General features: G+C 46.4%; 1 protein-coding gene across 1 annotated transcript in view; it reads left to right on the forward strand.

The window, feature by feature from the left end:
• Nucleotides 1–23907, forward strand: part of LOC140066215 (phospholipid-transporting ATPase IK-like) — a 1118040-nt gene that overhangs the window by 267278 nt on the left and 826855 nt on the right. Inside the window, exon 10 of the mRNA XM_072113746.1 lies at nucleotides 21750–21832. Within this exon, the coding sequence (XP_071969847.1) occupies nucleotides 21750–21832 (83 nt within the window). The remainder of the gene's footprint in view (nucleotides 1–21749; nucleotides 21833–23907) is intronic.

Here is a 23907-nt window from a genome sequence, read left to right on the forward strand (position 1 = left end):
TGCGTCGGCGCCATATCCACTGCTCATGCGCCGCAAATAACCGGTAAAGGACCAACCACCCACACCATACCCCTGTCTGTTCAGAGTTTCCGGGGGATACTAAGTCATGGTGTCATACAGAGCTACACCCCAGCCTCCGATGATGACACAGCTTGCGTCACTGATCCCCTCAATCATTCAAGGCAAGTATTGTTTAGGTGGCAGGAGGGAGGACGCTAACCTCCGATTGTGCAGTGGCTTGAAAAAACAAAAAAGGTGATTGCGGATCCACATGACTTGACTGTTTCTCCACATCACTGTGCCGCGATTAGGGAGGATTATAAAGCAAATAAAATTACAATTTTTGGCTGGTTGGTAATCAATATCAACTGATGCAGTTCACTGCAGTGCAGAGAAAGTTAAAGATATCATTACGTTGGTCTTAAAGGCAATGTAATAGAGGATATATCTGAGCCAAACATCTTAACATAGATGCTAGACTGTTTCAAGTCCAAAAGATACTCCAAATAATGGTAAAATAGAATATTGTTACAGATGGAATATCTAATGTAAGAGATACACCACAGGTTCGGGGGGGGGGGGGGGTTGGGCATAGAGAGAACAAGTAGAGGAGGCAGAGGTTTGGGCAACAGGAGTAATCAGAGAAAGCAAACATAGTTGAGTGTTTCCTTAAGACCCTTTGGGGCTACCGTATCCAGTACAAATATCCATTTTGCTTCCCTTTGCAGTACTGTCCTGTCCCAATTGCCTCCCCTCAGAGGTCTAGGGATTGCCTCAATGCCATGGAAACGGATCACCATTGTGGGCACCTATCCTCCTCCTAAATTCGCGGATGGTTTTCCCTATGTATTCAATATTACACTCGTAGATGGCCCTATATATGACCCCCTCCATCCTGCAATTGATAAACTGTCTTATGTTGTAGGTCTTCCCTGTCACAAGGTAAAGGATTTGCATCTTTTTATATAGGGACAGGCGACACAGCCACTGCATCCAAAGTTTCCTGTAAGTACAGATTTTTCTAACCAGGTTAAATCCTGTTCCTGGAGGAAGTGGCTGTAGGCCAGTCTGTCTTTTATTGAGCGGCCCTTCCTGTACTTCAGTATGGGTCTATTACTTAGGTCCCGGTCCAGGTCCATCAGAAGGATGTCCCAATGTTTATCCAGTATTTTTCTCGCATCCTGGGCCCCATTATCAAAGGTAGTGATAAGTCTAATCAATTTGTCCTCCTCAGTTCTCACCTGCTTTCGCAGGATGTAATTCCTTTCCCTATGCAAGGCATCCTGGAACGCACTTCTCAGCAGGTGATCCAGGTAGCCTTTATCCTTGAACCTTTGGCGCAGATCTCTTGCCTGTCTGAGAAATGTTCTAGCGAGACACCCAGCTCGCCCGCCATGTCAATGCGGTTCACAATGGTGATCCCACGGTGATCGGTTTCCATGACATTGAGGCAATCCCTAGACCTCTGAGGGGAGGCAATTGGGACAGGACAGTACTGCAAAGGGAAGCAAAATGGATATTTGTACTGGATACGGTAGCCCCAAAGGGTCTTAAGGAAACACTCAACTATATTTGCTTTCTCTGATTACTCCTGTTGCCCAAACCTCTGCCTTCTCTACTTGTTCTCTCTATGGACAACCCGCTCGGGCCCAACCCCCCCTCCCCCCCGAACCTGTAGTGTATCTCTTACATACATTAGATATTCCACCTGTAACAATATTCTATGTTACCATTATTCGGAGTATCTTTTGGACTTGAAACAGTCTAGCATCTATGTTAAGATGTTTGGCTCAGATATATACTCTATTACATTGCCTTTAAGACCAACATAATGATACCTTTAACTTTCTCTGCACTGCAGTGAACTGCATCAGTTGATATTGATTACCAGCCAGCCAAAAATTTTAATTTTATTTGCATTATAATACTCCGAAATCGCGTCACAATGATGTGGAGAAACAGTAACTTGATGTGATGTGGTTATTGTCCTCCCTCCTGCCACCTAACAAATACTTACCTTGAATGACTGAGGGGTGGGATAGAATCAGGGACGTAAGCTGTGTCGTCGGAGGAGGCGGGGGTGTAGCTCTGTACTCTTGGATGGCAGACTCCTCCCACACCATGACGTAATATCCCCCGGAATCTCTAAACAGACAGGGGCATGGTGTGGTTTGGTCTAGCCTAGTGTTTAGGTCCATGTCTGCAGCAGTCAGATGAACCACTGTCCGCCTGCATTACTAATATGGACCACTGTCCACTTAGTTACTATAAGTACAGCAGCACCTATTTTTTGCTTTGATTCCCCTGATGAGTGTGGTTTTACCATCACACAAAACGCGTAGGGATTTATTGCAAGTACATATGATTAAGCTTGAGGGTATAATACCCGCGAATAGGGGCAGTCTGGGGGCTGGGAGCAAACTTGTGGGGCCTAGGGAATAAGTTATACTAGGGCTTACTAGGCAATATTCTCATTTGGACTCCTGTATCCCTACAGACTAGGATGAAGACGGGTGAGACCAAACCTCAATAACTACCATGACGTCTAGAAACTCCAAGGATTCACGGCTAAATTTGGACGTGAATTTCATGTTCATATGATTTCTTTTCAAATACTCCACAAAAAATGAAATTCTAATTGTGATCCGGCCCATATCACAAAGATGTCATCTTATTTACCCCTCTCTCTCTTTGCCCTAATGTGCTATATGTAAACTCCATTACCCTCAAATTTATTTTATTGGTTTTGATTGGCGGTAATTAACTACCTGCTCGAGGTCACATCACACTTAGGTATGACAAAAAGTTTTGTTGTGTCCACGTATGCTGAACCATTTCAGTAGGACATATTAGACTATGTGATATTTTTATTAGAGCATGTGTTATTTGTGCTTTTTATTGCAATACTATTAAAAGTTAAGTTTTATCTATTTAAGGCACTGTGCTCCTCTATTTGATTCTACTTTGATGCCGCAATTCACATCTGGTCTACCACTGTTGGCTCACTGGCGGGGGGCGTGTTTTTACTGGTTGCTTCTTTATTTTCCGACTACATGCCTCTTTTTTGGTGGGAAAGGGCCCATTACTGCCCACATTAGAGGCGCATAGGATTTGGTTACATCAGGAAAATTTGCCGTTACATATGATCCACCTGGTGTGGTGGTAATGTCATAACCACCAGGGCATAGTGGGGATTACCAAGGTTAAGCCTTTGGAGTAACCCAGATAAATGGGAATTATACCATCTGGAGGGCTTTGATGTGTGGGGACAAAAGGGAATACTCTATATTTCTCAACTACAGGCGGTGCCCTACTTAAGAACAACCGACTTACAGACGACACTGAGTTACAAACGGATCTCTGGATGTTGGAAATTTACTGTACTTTAGCCTTAGGCTAAAATAAATAGATGTCACGGGTGCTCCCGCGATCCCTGTCTTGTGCCTTCCCCGCGGCGTCCTCTGCTGCTCCCGCGACTCGGCGCGCCCATCTTGCTAAGATTTAAAGGGCCAGTGCGCCATTAATTGGCGCAGGCCATTTCACTAATTCTATATAAGCCTGCCTCTTCCTGTAAGCCCTTGCCGGATCTTTGTGCCTCACAGCCTAAGAGAAAGCTCTGTTGCGATTTCCTGCGTTCCTGTGTCTCCTGCGTTCCTGTGTCTCCTGCGTTCCTGTGTCCTTCCGTGTTCCTGTGTTACCTGACCTCCACCGTGTTCCCATGTACCGTGTTCCCATGTACCCCTCTGCTTGGACCTCCTGTTGCTGACCCCGGATTGGATTCTGACGTTGCATCTCTGCCGCCTGCCCTGATCTTGTGCCTGGACTGTGACCTTGAGTTTGTCTGCTGTTTCTGTACCTCAACCTTGGCCGCCACTGCAGTCACGCCTGAGGAACGACCTGGTGGTACCACGCCGCAGCTTGTCTAACCCGCTTTGCGGCGGGCTCTTGTGAAAACCGTGTACCACTTAGACTCTGGTCCCAGGTAGTGGCTTGAGTCATCGTCTGCAGTGGTCCAGAGTATCCACATCCTGCAAGCCTGACAACAGCTATTGCGGTTCCTGAAATTAAGCTTTATTTTTATTTTCAACAGAATTTCATTGAAGTGATTTCAGAGTGATGCATAACCAGCTACTGTATTAAACAAACTGAACAAATGAATAGGGTAGGAGGGTTGGGGAGGAATTAAGCTTAATTTTTAATCCTGGTTCTGATGACAATCCAACATTTTTAAAATCCAATTATCACAGACCAAAAAACATTTGAGGTTACATTGATAAAGTATACAGATCCGACTTACATACAAATTCAACTTAATAACAAACCTACAGAACCTATCTTGTATGTAACCCACGGACTGCCTGCTGCACACGTGCACCAGCACTCGAAGATTTTAGGGCCAGCGCACCGCTGATTGGTGCTGGCCATTTCCGTTTTCCTATTTAAACCTGTTGCTCCCATCACCCCCCGCTGGATCTCTGACCTAATTGTGATAAGAGAAATCTTCCTATCATTGTTCTCTTCCGTGTTCCTGTTTACCTTCCTTCTCCGCTTGATCTCCTGTTGTTGACCCCAGAACCGACCTCTGATCTCTGCCGCCAGCCACGACTGTGTGCTTGTGCCCGACTCCGAGACTGCCCACTGATTCTGTACTTCGACCTTGGCTGCTAGTGCTGGCTAGTTGCACCTGTGGAACAAACTGGTGGAACCACGCTGCAGCAAGACCAATCTGCTATGTGGCAGGCTCTGGTGAAGACCGGGTGCCACTTAGATTACAGTCCCAGGTGTCGGTTTATGTCATCTCACTTGGTGGTCCAGGGGGCTCACTGACCCTGAGTCCTGACAGTAAGATCCAGCCATGGACTCCGCCAAGGTGCTGCTTCTGATATTGGTTGATCTTACCAGTGTTGTCGCCCAGCAGATTGCATTGCAAGGAGAGCTGCTTGGCCAAGTCAGCGCCACACTGCAACAGTTGCTTGTTACTCAGCACCAGCATCAGGCTCCAGTGACTACTCCAGCTACAGCTCCTGCAACTTCTCCTGCAACCCCGGCTTGTCTACCGGCAGCTGAACCAAGGCTCAGACTCTCGATGCCCGACAAGTATGATGGGGACCCCAAGCCATGCAGGGGCTTTATTACACAGTGCTCGTTGCACATAGAACTGATGCCATCCTATTTTCATACCGAACGCTCCAAAGTGGCATTTATAGTCAGTATCCTCTCGGGGAAAGCCCTAGCCTGGGATACTCCTCTATGAGACAGAGGCAATATAGTCACAGCCACCCATACCATGTTACTGGCTGAATTACGCTCTGTGTTTTAGGAACCTGCATTGGCCTTCTCAGCTGAAACGGCGCTGATGAACCTGCTGTCAAGTTCCATATTCTGGCTTCCGAACTCTCCTGGAATGATGCCACCTTGTCCGCACCTTGATGCCACATTGGCCGCCCGTGACCTGCTACTCTGAGTGGTCTTATCATCCTGGCCACTCAGATAGACTTGTGGTTCTTGGAACGTGCTGAGGAGGTGTCTCACGAGCAACCGCAAGCCCAGCTTTGACGTCTGCCTCGCTTTGCTCCTTCTTTCCAAAGGCCGCTGCAGCCTCCGAACGACCGGTCTGCAGTGGAGCCTATGCAAGAATCTTTGCCAGTATTGTGCCAGTCCAAAGCACATCATTGGGGCTTGTCCAGTCTGCCCCCAACGTCCAGGAAACCCCGGCACCTAGGGTTATTGGGAGAGGCGTCCCTAGGTGTAAACAAAGCTTCTCCCAGCCTGACTATTTCTGTTCTCTTCAGCTTCGTCACCCACACTCCACTTCAGGTTTCAGATTTCTTGGACTCCAGTCCTGCGGGGAAATTTGTGGATGCCACCCTAGTCTCCCGGCATCACATCCCGGTGGTTCTTATTAAGCAGCCTCTTGCTATCTCCTCAGTCTGCCGACAAATTCTGGTACCGCACTGAGCCTATTTCTCTGCAAGTAGGAGCTCCTTTTACGTGCTTACACAGTCCTCTTCATCTCTCCTGCTGGGTCTTCTGCAACTCTATGCACCGGTCCTTAACTAGAAGACGGGGGAGATCCTTCATTAGGGACCAGAGAGTCAGTCTCGCTGCATGGTGGTGCCTCTACCTGTCTTGGCTTCCCCATGACTCCCAAGTTCTTGGAGGGTCTACCTACATGTTACCAGGACTTTACCAATGTTTTTTCCAAAAAACAAGCAGAGACTTTGCCACTGCACCATCCCTACGACTGCCCTGTGGATCTCCTGCCTGGTGCCTCTCCTCCAAGAGGTCGTATATGTCCTCTCTCAGTTCCAGAGACTGCTGCTATGTCGGAGTATATTGAAGAGAACCTGCAGAGAGGCTTCATACACAAATCATCCTCTCCGGTTGGTGCAGGCTTCTTTTGACCAAGAAGGATGGCTCACTCCCCTCCTTGCATTGATTATCGCGGGCTTAACAGGGTCACGGTTAAGAACCGCTAACCGCTGCCTGGGTCTCCAAGCTGAACCTTTGTGGGGCCTACAACGTCATCCAGATCCGCAAGGTTAACAAATGGAAAACAGCTTTTAACACTCAAGTACCTTGTGATGCCATTCGGACTGTGTAATGCTCCAGCTGTCTTTCAGGAATTCATCAATGACATCTTCAGAGATCTACTGTATACGTGTGTCGTGATCTACCTAGACAACATTGTGGTGTTCTCCCCAGCTCGAGAAATGTCAGTTTCACCAACTGAACTTTCCTTTTCTTGGCTATATAAGCTCAGACAGAGGTCTCCAGATGGATCCTGCTAAACTATCTGCAGTTCTACAGTGGCCGCACCCAGAAGGTCTACGTGCCATACGGAGGTTCCTGGGTTTTGCAAACTATTATCAGCAGTTTATCCCGCATTTCTCCACTCTGTTGTCTCCCATTGTTGCGCTCACCAAGAAGGGTGCCAACCCCCACCTCTGGCCTCCGTGGCTGAAGAAGCCTTCCCAAGGTTGAAATCCAACTTTGCCTTGGCTCCAGTTCTTACTAGGCCTGACACGCAAAAACCTTTTCTTCTAGAGGTTGACACATCCTCTGTAAGTGCTGGGGCGGTGCTCACCCAGAAAGGGCCTAATGACCGAATTCTAACTTGTGGCTTTTTCTCTAGGACTTTTTCCTCCGTGGAGAGGTATTACTCCATAGGAGATGGAGAACTATTGGCCATCAAGCTCGACCAGGAAGAATGGCGATATCTACTGGAAGGAGCTCACCATCTGGTTTAGGTATTTTCAGACCAAAAAAATCTCCTGCATCTCCAGACAGCCCAGCGTCTTAATCCCAGACAAGCCTGTTGGTCGCTCTTCTTTTCACGGTTCAACCTTCTGATCTATTTCCGTCCTGCGGAGAAGAATATCAAGGTCGATGCCCTTTCTCATGCCTCTGATCTCATCGGTCCCGTGGCATATCATCTCGCCTGAACAACTGGTTGTTGCCGCTCCAGTGGATCTTTGGCAGCTTCCTGTTGGCAAGACTTATGTGTGACTGGCATTCAGGAAGAGGATTTTGTCTTGGGGACACTCTTCGCGTCTGGCTGGGCACCCTGGAGTGCAACGTTCCGTGGCCCTTATCTCCGCTACTACTTGTGGCCTGACCTTATTAAAGATGTTGTGGGGGTCTCTTTCACTTACTGTGCCCGTAATAAGCCTTCTCGGCTAAAACCAGCTAGCCAATTGCTTCCATTGCTGATACCCAGTCGCCATGGTCTCACTTGGCTATGGATCACAGATCTTCCACCGACCTCTGGCAATACCGTCATCTGGGTGTTGACTGACCGGCATTCCAAGATGTTCCATTTTGTTCCCCTTCAAGGTCTACCATCTGCTCCACGTTTTGACAGTTTGTTCTTTCAACACATCTTCTGGCTTCATGGACTGCCTCAACACATCGTGTCCATTCGAAGGGTCCAGTTTGTATCCAAGTTCTGGCGTTCCTTGTGTAACCAGCTGTAAGTAAATCTGGACTTTTCTTCTGCTTACCACCCACAGTCGAATGGTCAAGTAAAAAGGGTGAATCAGACTTTGGGCTGTCATCTCTGCCACTTCGTCTCTGCCCATCAAGATGACTGGTCCTATCTGCTACCATGGGCTGAGTTCTCATATAACTCTCTGGACTCTGGGTCTGCTGGGGCAGCTCCTTTCTTTGTTGTCTATTCCTCACCTTCCTCTTCCTCCGTCCATTCCCTTGGATGTCCCTGCAGTAGAGGTACTGGTACAGGAGCTCAAATCTATTTGGGAACAGACCCTAAGAGAAAGATCCTCCTGTGTATTCCTATTCTGTTCTCCCTTTGTGACCTGACCCTGACCTTGCTCCTGCGTTGCCAGTCTTGACCTCCTGCACTGTTCCTGATTCTGCTCCATTGCCATCTGCCCTGACTATCTGCCTGTCCCCTACCTCGAGGCTGGCTAGCGATCCTGTACCTCGACCTTGGCTGCCATTGTGGACAATTCGTGCCTGTGGAACGACGAACTGGTGGCACCACACCGCAGCAACACCATCCTGCTCACAGGCGGGATCTGGGGAAGACCGGGTGCCACTTAGATTCCATTCCTTGGTGTCGGCTTGTGTCACCATCCACGGTGGTCCAGGGGATTCACTACCCCAGAACCCTGACAGCCACTTTGATTCACCTACCCAGATAGATTCAGATAGTCTCATAGCTGCACGTACTCCTCCGCAAACCTGGATCTCTGTGCATGTGCAAAACACAGGCAGGTGCGCGATCTCGGCTCCGAAGCCCGAGCTACCTTGACCTTGGTTGCCACCACGGACAGGTCGAGACTTTACAGCAGATTCTGGTGAAGACCGGGTGCCACTTAGATTCTGGTCCCAGGTGTCGGCTTGTGTCATCGTCAGCAGTGCTACCCCACAAGCCTGACAGCCTCTGTGATCCTCCTACCCAGATAGCTTCAGATAGCCTCGAAGATACGTGCACTCATCTGCAAAGCTGGAGTTCTACACATGAACAAAACACAGGCCGGTGACTGTGCGATCTCGGCTCCGAAGCCGGACCAACTGCGCATACATAAATTCTTAAATATACGCATGATAACAGAATAATACATTCTCTAATTCAATTTTATTAACAAAAATACAGCATTTCACATATATAATTACAACCTTTCTCTATCAGTCCTGGTGTATACAATTTCGATTACCCCAGGATCCGACCATAAACCTCTAATTTGTATTGGAGGGCATGGCAGATTCATCTCTTGAGTTGCTTCTTCTGTCTGCTCCTTGCAGCATGATCTCTCAAACAGACACTTCCTGCCAGCAAGCAGCAGCAGGCACAGACTTACTCTACAAGTTACAGGCAAGATAAAGTCTTTGTCCAGAGTGGGGGGCACTCTGTGTTTGTTATAGCTCAGATGTAGCAGTACTGACATTATTAGTTATAGCTAACATGTAGCAGAGCTGATGTGTAATGAAGGTAAATAAAAGTACAGATAAACCTGTACCCTTATTACCTAAGCACATTGGGGCACATTTACTTACCCGGTCCTGTCGCGATCCAGCGGGGCGTTCTCTGACGAGGATTTGGGTCTTCTGGCGATTTTACTAAGGTCGTCCGCCCCATGTCCACCAGGTGTCGCTGCTGCGCCGAGGTCTGCTGGAGTTCACCATCCTATACCTGGTTCATGTAAGTGTGTGTCAAGCCACACTTTTTTTTTTAAATAGCACAATTTTTCCGAATCCGTTGGGTTTACCGACGGCCACACCCACGTTTTTCGTCGCATGCAAGCCGGCGCCGATGTGACACAATCCGATCACGTGCGCCAGAAACCCAGGGCAATTCGGCACAAAACGGTAAAATTTGGAAATGTGCCCCATTGTCAGCACACAGCATCTCACATCAATTAAATGATCATAAAGTGTCTTCTTAGCGAGTCCCCGTCCACACTCTGAAATTTGACAATTGCCATCACTAAATTTTATGAGCTAAACAGCAATAAAGGTAAAAATTGTAGAGGGTTAAAATGAACTTTGTGTGAACATCACTATCTTTCATGGACAAACCCATTTAAAAAGAACCTGTAACCAGGGACCTCATTTTCACTAAAGACAGGTTGTAGAAGCCGCTTTGCAAATATGACTTTCTGCCTCCTCTAAGCATTTGCATTACAATATAATTGTGTGTTATAACTTACTTTGCACCCTGACAGAATGCTCTGTGTAGTCCCAGGGGTTGACTATGGTCTAGATGATTTCAAAAAACAACATGTAACTTGTCTGTGCTGTAGGCTGCTTAACTGTTGGCCCCCACCTTTGTGCCCTTGTATAGCTCCTCCTTCCCCCACTGATGTCAGCTCACCAGGCTGTGAGCTCTGTGAAGGAACACAAATGTGGGGATAAAGAGCTGAGCAGTCTGCAGCACAGATAAGTCACATGTTGTTTTTTGAAATGCATCAAGACCAAAGCCAACCCCTGGAACTACAAAGAAGATTCTGTCAGGGTGCAATGTAAGTTATAACACACAATTGTATTATTACAATACATTGTATTGTAATGCAAATGTTCAGAGAAGGCAGAAAGTCGTATTAGCAATGCAGCTGTAATGGGCTTCTAGAACCTGTCTTTAGTGAAAGTCAGGGACCGCCTGTATATACTATATTTACAGCAGATATATGTCACAGTCTCGGGGAATAGTCCCTTGGGACCAAAGTCTTGTGGACTCCCTGGACCACCGCGGGAGATAAAGATGCTAGCCGCAACCCGGGAGCGGAGTCTAAGTGGACTCCCGGTCTTCGCCAGAGTCCGCTGCAAGGCGGGATGGTCTTGCTGCGGCAGGGAACCACCAGGTCGCTCTACAGGTGCAACTAGGCCCGCAGTGGCAGCCAAAGTAGGCACACAGGGCAGGCAGGACCACGGGAAGGCAGGACCTCGGAAGGACGGCTGGCAGGACCTCGGAAGGACGGCTGGTAGGACCTCGGAAAGACGGCTGCCAGGACCTTAGAAAGACGGCTGGCAGGACCTCGGAAGGAAGGCTGGCAGGACCTCGGAATGACGGCTGGCAGGACCTCGGAAGGATGGCTGCCAGGACCTCGGAAGGACAGCTAGCAGGACCTAGGATGGACGGCTGCCAGGACCTCGGATGGATGGCTGGCAGGACCTCGGAAGACCACTAGGATACTGGACCGCCACAGGATAACTGGACCTCCACAGGATAACAGAACTGCCACAGGTTTACAGGACCACCACAGGAGTACAGGACCACCGCAGGAGTACATGACCGCCACAGGATTACAGGAACACCACAGGAACACCACAGGAACACGGGAACACCACAAGAACACAGAGGCGTCTGGAAATGCTCAGGAATCACGGAGGCGTCTGGAAACACTTTAAATTCTTGAAGAGCCGGGCGGGACCGCCCTAGAGAGCGGTGGCGCGCGCGGCCGAGTCTGCGAGCAGGACCAGAGCCAGGAGCCGAAGCCATGGGGAGCCGGGACAGGTAAGAAGTGACCCGTGGGAGCTGGGCAGCGGCAGCGCAGTGGGACATTGGTGCCCCCACGATCCGAGACTAGGATCGCAGGGTCACCCGTGACAATATATACAGTGCAGCTGTTAACATGTTAAATACACTGCCACCTCATTTGTCTTCCCCCTAAATAGTAAATAAAATAACATCTTTATAGACCATCAGGTTATAAACCCCTTAATACCAGAGCCCCACAGTTCTTTGTTCTCTCCTTCCAAACTGCCAAAACTTTTCCATTTTCATAATTGTATGCAATTGAGCTACTTTCTTATGAGCTTCATATTAATGGCTTTCACCTTCATCCCAGTATGTGATTCTACAGAGCTTTCTCAATCTCTCTCTGCACCTCATTCCCCATCCCTCTCTGCTTCCCTACCCCACTTTGTCATTAACAGTATCAGCTCTGTGCTGATAAGCTACTAATCCTTAGTGCTCACACAGCACAGGCTATACACGGCATGTAACTGGTTTACTTATGATTTCTTCCATTTATTACATTTTCCATGCTCCTCCATGTGAATGAAGCTGCCAGGCTAGTCACCATATACATTTTATATGTGCACTGTGCAGTGTACAGTGGATTTACTTGTGGGAAACTAAACAGATTTAATGCTAAATTACTTTGAGAGAGAACACAAAGCATCATGGCATCTATGGACAGCTTGAATTGGCCTCAGCCTGAGGGCATAGACAGGCAGACATTAGTCTCCACCCACTTCACCACTAGTGAAAAAGATTTTTGTCAAATACTTTCAGAGCAGAAAATGCCATAACTTTGGCAAGAAAATGGCGAGCAGCACAATATGGGCATCATTCTGTTTTTAAAGTGGGTATCACATATGATAATTTGTTTAAAGCAATAAAATATCAGAATCTTTTTTTCTGTAATTAAATTCAAAAAGTGAAACTAAAATATTATGTAGTCGTTACAAACAGCATAAAATATTTCAAGTGTTAATGTTAATGACTATGGCTAGTAACCAAGGAAAACCCAAAAGTCGTCATCTCTGAATACTAAAATAATTAACCGAAAACAACTGAAAAGGCTTCCTAAGCATTTGAAAAGGTCCCATAGTTTGGTTCAGTGGGCAACGCAATCAAGGGGAAGACTGCTGCCTTGAAGGCACTCATTGTTGTGTAAGCCACAAAAGATCATTGTTAAAGACACTGGGGGTCATATACTAAGGGTCCGATTCGCGTTTTCCCGACGTGTTACCCGAATATTTCCGATTTGCGCTGATTTTCCCTGAATTGCCCCGGGATTTTGGCGCACGCGATCGGGTTGTGGCGCATCGGCGCTGGTATGCAAGTGTCGGAAATCGGGGGCGTGGCCAAACAAAAACCTGACGGATTTGGGAAAAACTGCTGCATTTTTTAAAAAAAAGTGTTGCGGGACTTGCACTTACCTTCACCAGGAATAGGCCGGTGAACTTCAGGGAATTCCAGCGGGCCTCTGGAAACTTCAGCGCAGCAGCGCTGCCTCGGTGGAACTACCTTAGTGAATCCCGGGAGCGGAGTCTAAGTGGACTCCTGGTCTTCGCCAGAGTCCGCTGCAAGGCGGGATGGTCTTGCTGCGGCGGGGAACCACCAGGTCGCTCTACAGGTGCAACTAGGCCCGCAGTGGCAGCCAAAGTAGGCACACAGGGCAGGCAGGACCACGGGAAGGCAGGACCTCGGAAGGACGGCTGGTAGGACCTCGGAAAGACGGCTGCCAGGACCTTAGAAAGACGGCTGGCAGGACCTCGGAAGGAAGGCTGGCAGGACCTCGGAATGACGGCTGGCAGGACCTCGGAAGGATGGCTGCCAGGACCTCGGAAGGACAGCTAGCAGGACCTAGGATGGACGGCTGCCAGGACCTCGGATGGATGGCTGGCAGGACCTCGGAAGACCACTAGGATACTGGACCGCCACAGGATAACTGGACCTCCACAGGATAACAGAACTGCCACAGGTTTACAAGACCACCACAGGAGTACAGGACCACCGCAGGAGTACATGACCGCCACAGGATTACAGGAACACCACAGGAACACAGGAACACCACAGGAACACGGGAACACCACAAGAACACAGAGGCGTCTGGAAATGCTCAGGAATCACGGAGGCGTCTGGAAACACTTTAAATTCTTGAAGAGCCGGGCGGGACCGCCCTAGAGAGCGGTGGCGCGCGCGGCCGAGTCTGCGAGCAGGACCAGAGCCAGGAGCCGGAGCCATGGGGAGCCGGGACAGGTAAGAAGTGACCCGTGGGAGCTGGGCAGCGGCAGCGCAGTGGGACATTGGTGCCCCCACGATCCGAGACTAGGATCGCAGGGTCACCCGTGACAATATATACAGTGCAGCTGTTAACATGTTAAATACACTGCCACCTCATTTGTCTTCCCCCTAAATAGTAAATAAAATAACATCTTTATAGACCATCAGGTTATAAACCCCTTAATACCAGAGCCCCACAGTTCTTTGTTCTCTCCTTCCAAACTGCCAAAACTTTTCCATTTTCATAATTGTATGCAATTGAGCTACTTTCTTATGAGCTTCATATTAATGGCTTTCACCTTCATCCCAGTATGTGATTCTACAGAGCTTTCTCAATCTCTCTCTGCACCTCATTCCCCATCCCTCTCTGCTTCCCTACCCCACTTTGTCATTAACAGTATCAGCTCTGTGCTGATAAGCTACTAATCCTTAGTGCTCACACAGCACAGGCTATACACGGCATGTAACTGGTTTACTTATGATTTCTTCCATTTATTACATTTTCCATGCTCCTCCATGTGAATGAAGCTGCCAGGCTAGTCACCATATACATTTTATATGTGCACTGTGCAGTGTACAGTGGATTTACTTGTGGGAAACTAAACAGATTTAATGCTAAATTACTTTGAGAGAGAACACAAAGCATCATGGCATCTATGGACAGCTTGAATTGGCCTCAGCCTGAGGGCATAGACAGGCAGACATTAGTCTCCACCCACTTCACCACTAGTGAAAAAGATTTTTGTCAAATACTTTCAGAGCAGAAAATGCCATAACTTTGGCAAGAAAATGGCGAGCAGCACAATATGGGCATCATTCTGTTTTTAAAGTGGGTATCACATATGATAATTTGTTTAAAGCAATAAAATATCAGAATCTTTTTTTCTGTAATTAAATTCAAAAAGTGAAACTAAAATATTATGTAGTCGTTACAAACAGCATAAAATATTTCAAGTGTTAATGTTAATGACTATGGCTAGTAACCAAGGAAAACCCAAAAGTCGTCATCTCTGAATACTAAAATAATTAACCGAAAACAACTGAAAAGGCTTCCTAAGCATTTGAAAAGGTCCCATAGTTTGGTTCAGTGGGCAACGCAATCAAGGGGAAGACTGCTGCCTTGAAGGCACTCATTGTTGTGTAAGCCACAAAAGATCATTGTTAAAGACACTGGGGGTCATATACTAAGGGTCCGATTCGCGTTTTCCCGACGTGTTACCCGAATATTTCCGATTTGCGCTGATTTTCCCTGAATTGCCCCGGGATTTTGGCGCACGCGATCGGGTTGTGGCCATCGGCGCTGGTATGCAAGTGTCGGAAATCGGGGGCGTGGCCAAACAAAAACCTGACGGATTCGGGAAAAACTGCTGCATTTTTAAAAAAAAAGTGTTGCGGGACTTGCACTTACCTTCACCAGGAATAGGCCGGTGAACTTCAGGGAATTCCAGCGGGCCTCTGGAAACTTCAGCGCAGCAGCGCTGCCTCGGTGGAACTACCTTAGTGAATCCCGGCCGGACCCAAATTCAATGCAGAGAACGCGCCGTTGGATCGCGAATGGACCGGTTAAGTAAATCTGCCCCAATGGCTGTTCACATTGTGCTGTATCAAAGCATATTAATGGAAAGATGAGTGAATTGACGAAGTGCGCTAGAAAAAGCAACTGGGATAACCAAAAGGCCATTTGAAAATAAGGGTAAGATTCACAAGGAGTGGACTGCTGCTGAAGTCCACTTCAAGAGTGCTTCAAGCTCTACCACACACAGACATATCTAAGACTTCAGCTACAAGTGTTGCATTCTATGGGGCTCATATAATAAGGGCTTTGTGGCAGCACTTTTTCCGTTTTGCGGGGCGTGGCCATCGGAAAACCCGACGGATTCGGAAAAACTGCGGAAAAAACGAAACGTGTGCCAAAATCAATCACTCACATGCACCAGGAATAGGATGGTGAACTCCGGCAGACCTCGGCACAGTAGCGACACCTGCTGGAACTTGGACGCACGACCTTAGTGAATCGCCGGAAGACCCGAATCCTTGTCGGAGAACACGCCGCTGGATCGCGGTCCACAGGCCCGGGTAAGTAAATCTTCCCCAATGTGTCAATGCTAAAAGCGTGCATATGTCAATTCTAGAAGTGTCTTACCTGGGCCAATGAAAGAAATAAACATGACTGCCGCTTAGTGTTCTAAGGTATTATCAGATTAAAGTAAATTTTGCATATCATTTGGAAATCAATGTCCCATAGTTTGGAGGAAGAGTGGAGAGGCACACAATCCATCCTGATTGCGGTCTAGTGTGATGTTTCCACAATCAGTGATGGTTTGTGGAGCCATGTCATCTGCTGGTGTAGATCCACTGTCAGGGGAGGGCGGGGCACGCTGTATGTATGGTATTGTATATGGCGGCACACTGTATGTATGGTATTGTATATGGCGGCACACTGTATGTATGGTATAGTATATGGCGGCACGCTGTATGTATGGTATGGTATATGGCGGCACGCTGTATGTATGTTATGGTATGGTATATGGCGACACGCTGTATGTATGGTATATGGTGGCACGCTGTATCTATGGTATATGGTGGCACGCTGTATGAATGGTATGGTATATGGCGGCACACTGTATGTATGGTATGGTATATAGCGGCACGCTGTATGTATGTTATGGTGTGGTATACGGCGGCACGCTGTATGTATGGTATATGGCGGCACGCTGTATGAATGGTATGGTATATGGCGGCACGCTGTATGAATGGTATGGTATATGGCGGCACGCTGTATGTATGGTATGGTATGGTATATGGTGGCACACAGTATGTATGGTATGGTATATAGAGGCTCACTGTATGTATAGTATGGTATATGGAGGCACGCTCTATGTATGGTATATGGCGGCACGCTGTATGTATGTTATGGTATATGGCGGCACGCTGTATGTATGGTATATGGTGGCACGCTGTATGCATGGTATGGTATATGGCGGCACGCTGTATGCATGGTATGGTATATGGCGGCACGCTGTATGTATGGTATGGTATATGGAGGCACGCTGTATATATGGTAGGGTATATGGTGGCACGCTGTATGTATGGTATGGTATATGGCGGCAAGCGCTGTATGTATTATATGGTATATGGCAGCACGCTGTATGTATTATATGGTATATGGCAGCACGCTGTATGTATGGTTTGGCATATGTATGATTTGTATGGTATGATTTGTTCTGGTCCTGACAATTCTTGATATATTACATATACAGTATGGAGTGGGGGGGGCGTCTATTTATAGCTCGCCTCAGGCAACAGAAAGGCTAGGTTCGCCCCTGTCCACTGTGTTTTGTCAAAGAGGAAATTTTAGAAAAATTCATGACCTTAACCTTATAGAGGAATATGAGACACCAGACCCAATAATGCAGACAAGACAAAGGCTGCTATCAAAGCAATCTGGGCTTGCATAAAACCTCTAAAGTACCATCAGAAAACATTTATGTTTATAATCTTTTTTATAATCTTTTATAATCTGATTTTTAGAAATAATGGGGGCCATTTACATAAAGTGTCAGTGTCTGTATTGGCTTTGTTATTGGCTCATTGTAACGAATCTGCAGAAGCCAGATAGCCTCAGGTCAAACGAAGACCCGAGGCTACCATGGCAACTGATCGTCGCCCCCCGATGACGTTCGGGGGCGCGGCGATCGTAATAAAGATGGCGGCGCCCGACGGATTCGGAAAAACTGCGGAAAAACGAAACGTGTGCCAAAATCAATCACTCACATGCACCAGGAATAGGATGGTGAACTCTGGCGGACCTCGGCACAGCAGCGACACCTGCTGGAACTTGGACGCACGACCTTAGTGAATCGCCGGAAGACCCGAATCCTTGTCGGAGAACACGCCGCTGGATCGCGGTCCACAGGACCGGATAAGTAAATCTGCCCCAATGTGTCAATGCTAAAAGCGTGCATATGTCAATTCTAGAAGTGTCTTACCTGGGCCAATGAAAGAAATAAACATGACTGCCGCTTAGTGTTCTAAGGTATTATCAGATTAAAGTAAATTTTGCATATCATTTGGAAATCAATGTCCCATAGTTTGGAGGAAGAGTGGAGAGGCACACAATCCATCCTGATTGCGGTCTAGTGTGATGTTTCCACAATCAGTGATGGTTTGTGGAGCCATGTCATCTGCTGGTGTAGATCCACTGTCAGGGGAGGGCGAGGCACGCTGTATGTATGGTATTGTATATGGCGGCACACTGTATGTATGGTATAGTATATGGCGGCACGCTGTATGTATGGTATGGTATATGGCGGCACGCTGTATGTATGTTATGGTATATGGCGACACGCTGTATGTATGGTATATGGTGGCACGCTGTATCTATGGTATATGGTGGCACGCTGTATGAATGGTATGATATATGGCTGCACGCTGTATGTATGGTATGGTGTATGGCGGCACACTGTATGTATGGTATGGTATATAGTGGCACGCTGTATGTATGGTAAGGTATATGGCGGCACGCTGTATGTATGGTATATGGCGGCACGCTGTCTTAATGGTATGGTATATGGCGGCACGCTGTATGAATGGTATGGTATATGGCGGCACACTGTATGTATGGTATGGTATATGGCGGCACGCTGTATGTATGGTATGGTATATGGCGGCACGCTGTATGTATGGTATGGTATATGGCGGCACACAGTATGTATGGTATGGTATATAGAGGCTCGCTGTATGTATGGTATGGTATATGGAGGCATGCTGTATGTATGGTATGGTATATAGAGGCTCGCTGTATGTATGGTATGGTATATGGAGGCATGCTGTATGTATGGTATATGGCGGCACGCTGTATGTATGTTATGGTATATGGCGGCACGCTGTATGTATGGTATATGGTGGCACGCTGTATGCATGGTATGGTATATGGCGGCACGCTGTATGCATGGTATGGTATATGGCGGCACGCTGTATGTATGGTATGGTATATGGAGGCACGCTGTATGTATGGTAGGGTATATGGAGGCACGCTGTATGTATGGTAGGGTATATGGTGGCACGCTGTATGTATGGTATGGTATATGGCGGCACGCTGTATGTATGGTATGGTATATGGCGGCAAGCGCTGTATGTATTATATGGCAGCACGCTGTATGTATTATATGGTATATGGCAGCACGCTGTATGTATGGTTTGGCATATGTATGATTTGTATGGTATGATTTGTTCTGGTCCTGACACTTCTTGATATATTACATATATGGAGTGGGGCGGCGTCTATTTATAGCTCGCCTCAGGCAACAGAAAGGCTAGGTTCACCCCTGTCCACTGTGTTTTATCAAAGAGGAAATTTTAGAAAAATTCATGACCATAACCTTATAGAGGAATATGAGACACCAGACCCAATAATGCAGACAAGACAAAGGCTGCTATCAAAGCAATCTGGGCTCGCATAAAACCTCTGCAGTACCATCAGAAAACATTTATGTTTATAATCTTTTTTATAATCTTTTATAATCTGATTTTTAGAAATAATGGGGGCCATTTACATAAAGTGTCAGTGTCTGTATTGGCTTTGTTATTGGCTCATTGTAACAAATCTGCAGAATCCAGATAGCCTCAGGTCAAACGAAGACCCGAGGCTACCATGGCAACCAATCGTCGCCCCCCCCCCATGACGTTTGGGGGCGCGGCGATCATAATAAAGATGGCGGCGCCCGCGCGCCACCGTCTTTTAAATGCCGCCGGCAATTTTGCCGGCAACAATGAAAGGGTTAATAGCCGCGATCGCTGCAAGCACCGACACCGGTTATTAGCGTTGGGGGTTTGCTGCAATATGCAACAACCCCCGCCTTTGTATGAAGAGGACTCAAGTGTTAACAGCTGTTTAGTTAGGCAAATCTCTCTTTAGCTGTTGCAATGCGTTTTTAAACGCATGCGTTAAACACGACGTGTGACCGCAACTTAAGTCTCTTTGTGCAGTCTCTCTCATCTACAATCTAATTTCTAAGGGACCAAATGATCACATTTATAGGAAATTATCTTCTTAATGGTAAAATCTCTGCTCTGGGATCTTTAATAATATTGCTTTGGGTTTTCCATTATTATTATCATTATAATCTACTCTGGTGTCTTATTTATTATTGTCCAATAGAGTCTCTATTATTATAATCTGTGCTTTTTTCTCTCTTGTTATTATTATCTGCTCTGGTGTCTCCAATATTATCCTCTGCTGTGGGTGTCAGAACTTGCAAATTGTTTTGGTTGGATCTGGTTTCAGAAAACCAATCCCAGAGCTGCATGTGATTGACAGCTCCATTTCTGATCTTGAGAAAGCTGGGTGTGTCTTGGAAGTTGTTTTGTCTGCAGCTGCAGCAGTTTGAGTGATGGATGGCTGAGCCAGTCATTGGCTGCTGGTTATTCAGTCTCCTGTGATCTCTAGTGCTCTTGTGTTTCTTACTATTCTGTGTATTGACTTCTGCTTTGCCTACTGATCATTCTATTTACTATACGAATCTGTACCTTTGCCGTCATCTTGGTTTTTACCCGGTTTGTTTGACTCCGCTTGTCTATCTGTATCTGTTGTTTGTCCCTCAGTATCGTTTATCTCCTAATGTGACCCCACTTTCCTGTCTGTCTTGTGTCGGGTATTTTTGCATTTGCATCTGTATTCCGGTTACCTGTGCTCCACCATCCAGCAGCTGTCAGACAAAGTGAGTTTTCCTGTCATCTTGTAGGGTCACTCAGGGACCCTTAGTTAGGTTCCTGATATGTGGGTTCGCCCTTGTCAGGGTGGCTTAACTGCTTTAGGCAGGACCTTAGCCTGCAGGGACGCCTCAGGGTGAGTTCGCCACCCCACTTACCTAGTCTGACAGCTAGTGCCAGACGGTTGTGGATGCGTGGTTGCTGGGCAGATGCTGACAGTGGGTCTCCAGTTTTACTCTCTGCTTTGGGTGTCTCTAGTATTATGTGTCTGCTCTGGGGTCTGCAGTATTTATTTGACTTATCTGAGGTTACCAGTATTATTACGTGTTCTGAAAGTTCCATTATTATGATTTGTCTTCTCTAAGGCTCTCCAGTATTAGCTCTCTGGTATGGGAAATATCCATTATTAGTTGTTTGCTGTGGGAATTTCCAGGTATTATTATTTTTTGCTCTAGGGAAGGGACCGGGCAGTATTATTTGCTTGCTCTGGGGTCTCTGTATTATTATTCTCTACTTTTGTGACTTCAATATTATTCTCTACTCTGGATTCTCCAGTATTATTCTCTAATGTGGAGGGTATTCCAGTATTATTGTCCGTTCTGGGGTGTCTCCATTAATAGTTGTCTGCTTTTGGGAAGGAGTATATTATAATTTGTCTACTCTGAGAAAATTGTCTGCTCTGGGGTCTCCAATATTATTATTCTTGGGTCTGTGATTGCCAGCAGTATCAGCATTGGGAGATCAGCTGTTATACACAGCGTGGTTCCTGCTCCATCTTCCCCCCTGAGCTGCACAGAGATGCTTTATGTAAGTAAATTTATTATGTGGGACTGTATGTATGCAAATTCATAACTAAGAAGCTCTTTATCTAACAACATTTTTAAAAAAGCATATACAAAATAAAATGGAAAAGAAGGAGCAGATATACCCTGGAAATCCTGGAAATTTTAATTGAGCATAGATAATTAAACCAATAATCATTTACATCAATAAATATGGAAGGCATGCCACATAAGAGTAAGGATAGATACATAATATTCAATAAAGAAATTACAAGTGTAAGGATGAGAACAATGAGAAATTCTTTGCATCCTACGACTTCAGGAATATCTTTTAGTTTCTTTTAGTAAACCGATTTGTGTCTTTAGTGATCTTATTTATGTCTGAATGGCATTGAGAATTGACCATTATTTTTTTTCTCATCCTAGAATTTTAAAGTATAATGTTACGACTAAATATACTGTATGTATATCTTTTCTAAATATATATTTATTTCCAGAGAGACGAACCTCAAATTTCGCCTTTCCGTTATGGCTACTTACTGTGCCTTGCAGACTTCTGAGGCATTATCAGAATTCAATGGTATGTAATCATTAATTTGCTATAAGTATTCTAAGTACACATTAAGCGACTGTTAACATGTTTAATTACACTTATAATACAATAGGTACAATATCTGATCGTAGATTTTCTTTTCTATTTCCTGTCTATGACTTTTGGTGCTACCATCCTACCTGAGCTCTAGTAGCAGCATAATTTAGTGATTTTAGAGTCTTAGAGCTATTTCACATCAACGCATGTAAATGTACCATTTCGTGGCACTATCCCATAGGAATTCAAATGAAATTCCCACTGCTGGCCAAACAGCCATGGTGGAACTGTAATAATTAATACAGTACAGCTGTCAGAGGGAGCGTCCCTGCATTATATTTCTGTATAATGCAGAAACTCCCGTCCACTGCACTGTGTGCAGCCTCTAGGATCGTGCCACCATACAGCACATTTACACAGGCTGCACACATTTGTGTGAAACAGCCCTAACTGTAACTTTGCCACTAAAGAGATCAATGGGCTGGAGCCAATTCATTGAGGCTTTAGTTTTCTAGGCATGCTCTGTGCAGGTGTAGATAAGCTGTAAATTATCTATCATCAGGGGCGGACTGGGTATGTAATCCACCGGGGGAAATCCCAATGGACCAACTGATCCGGGGTCAGTCTAAAAATAATAAATCATGTACTCACCTTTCTGACACTCCCCGCAGCTCCACTTCTTGAAGCAGTCCAGCCGGCAGTGACAGATTATGACATTGGCAAGCGGCAGATGTCATAGTCTGCGCCGCCAGTGTGCACAGACTTGTCACTGCCGGCCAGACTGCATCAAGGAGGGGAGGGGAGAATCAAAAAGGTGAGTTCATTGTTTATTATTTATAGACCAGCGCCACCTGTCCCAGACTGGTGGGCAGGTCTTATAACTTTTATGTGTTGGGCAGGGGACTGGCTGGTTGTATATAGGGGACAGGCTGGCTGTATAATGGGTGGAACTGTCTGTCTGTATGCTGATGGCTTGCTGTATACTGGGGGGGGGGGTAGAGTGGATATATACCGAGAGGACTAGCTGGTTGTATACTTGGGGTGCAGGTTGGCTGTATAGTGGGGCCACTGGTTGGGTATATACTTGGGCCACTGGTTGGCTATATAGTGGGGGGACAGGCCGGCTGCACACTGGGGGAGGACAGGCCGGCTGCACACTGGTGGGGGGACAGGCCGGCTGCACACTGGGTGGGGGACAGGCCGGCTGTATACTAATAATAGTAGTTATATTCCCGTACCTACGGGGCAGTATTATAGTAGTTACATTCTTGTTTATCGGAGTAGCTATTATAATAGGTTTTTTTGTATGTGTAAGGAAGTATTAAGTTCTGTTCTTTTAAAAAACAATCATTATTTCTGTACAAGGGAGAGAGTATGAGCCTCTTTCTCTGCACTGTACATGTTAATTGGACTATCTATCAACAGTTTGTGTGGAGCTACGTAACTCCACCCACATAACATGGTCATGCTTGCTTGTTTTGACCACGACCACAGAATGGGGCCACTTTTACAGTTTTTTTTTAAGGGGATCTTTAAATTCCCAGTCCTCCCTGTTTATCTTTGAATAAAGGATATTGGAGGCAATCCATTCTGCATTGTCTGTGATGAAAATCAGGTCACTGCTGCACAGAAATAACTCAAAATTGTAGTAGGAAGTTGCAGTGTAACCTAGGACTGTTTAATTGGTAGTGGAATTTCTTGTTTAAATTGTCAACTTTGCTGGACTGATGCAGATAATTTTCCTCTTGCTCTGTTTTCAATACCAATATACTATCAGTGATCTGAAACATAATTGACCCATTGCCCATCAACAAGTCAGCATTTTTCTTTTTTTCTTTTTTCTGACTCCACAGAATTGGCAATTCAGTACTGTGTCTCCTCGATGACATGTGCAGACCTGTAAGCCAATCAGCGACGCCCATTTCCAATCTTGGCATTTCACACTGCATGTGCTGCCTGTAGCGTCTATCTCCTTGTACTTCACTGTGCTGTAGTGATTTCTGCTCCAATTCCACGGTATTCAGTTTCAGGGGATCTGTATACCCCAAATTGCAGTTCTTTTTTGT

The sequence above is a fragment of the Engystomops pustulosus genome, chromosome 1 (genome assembly GCF_040894005.1).
Source record: "Engystomops pustulosus chromosome 1, aEngPut4.maternal, whole genome shotgun sequence".
Lineage (NCBI taxonomy): Eukaryota > Metazoa > Chordata > Amphibia > Anura > Leptodactylidae > Engystomops > Engystomops pustulosus.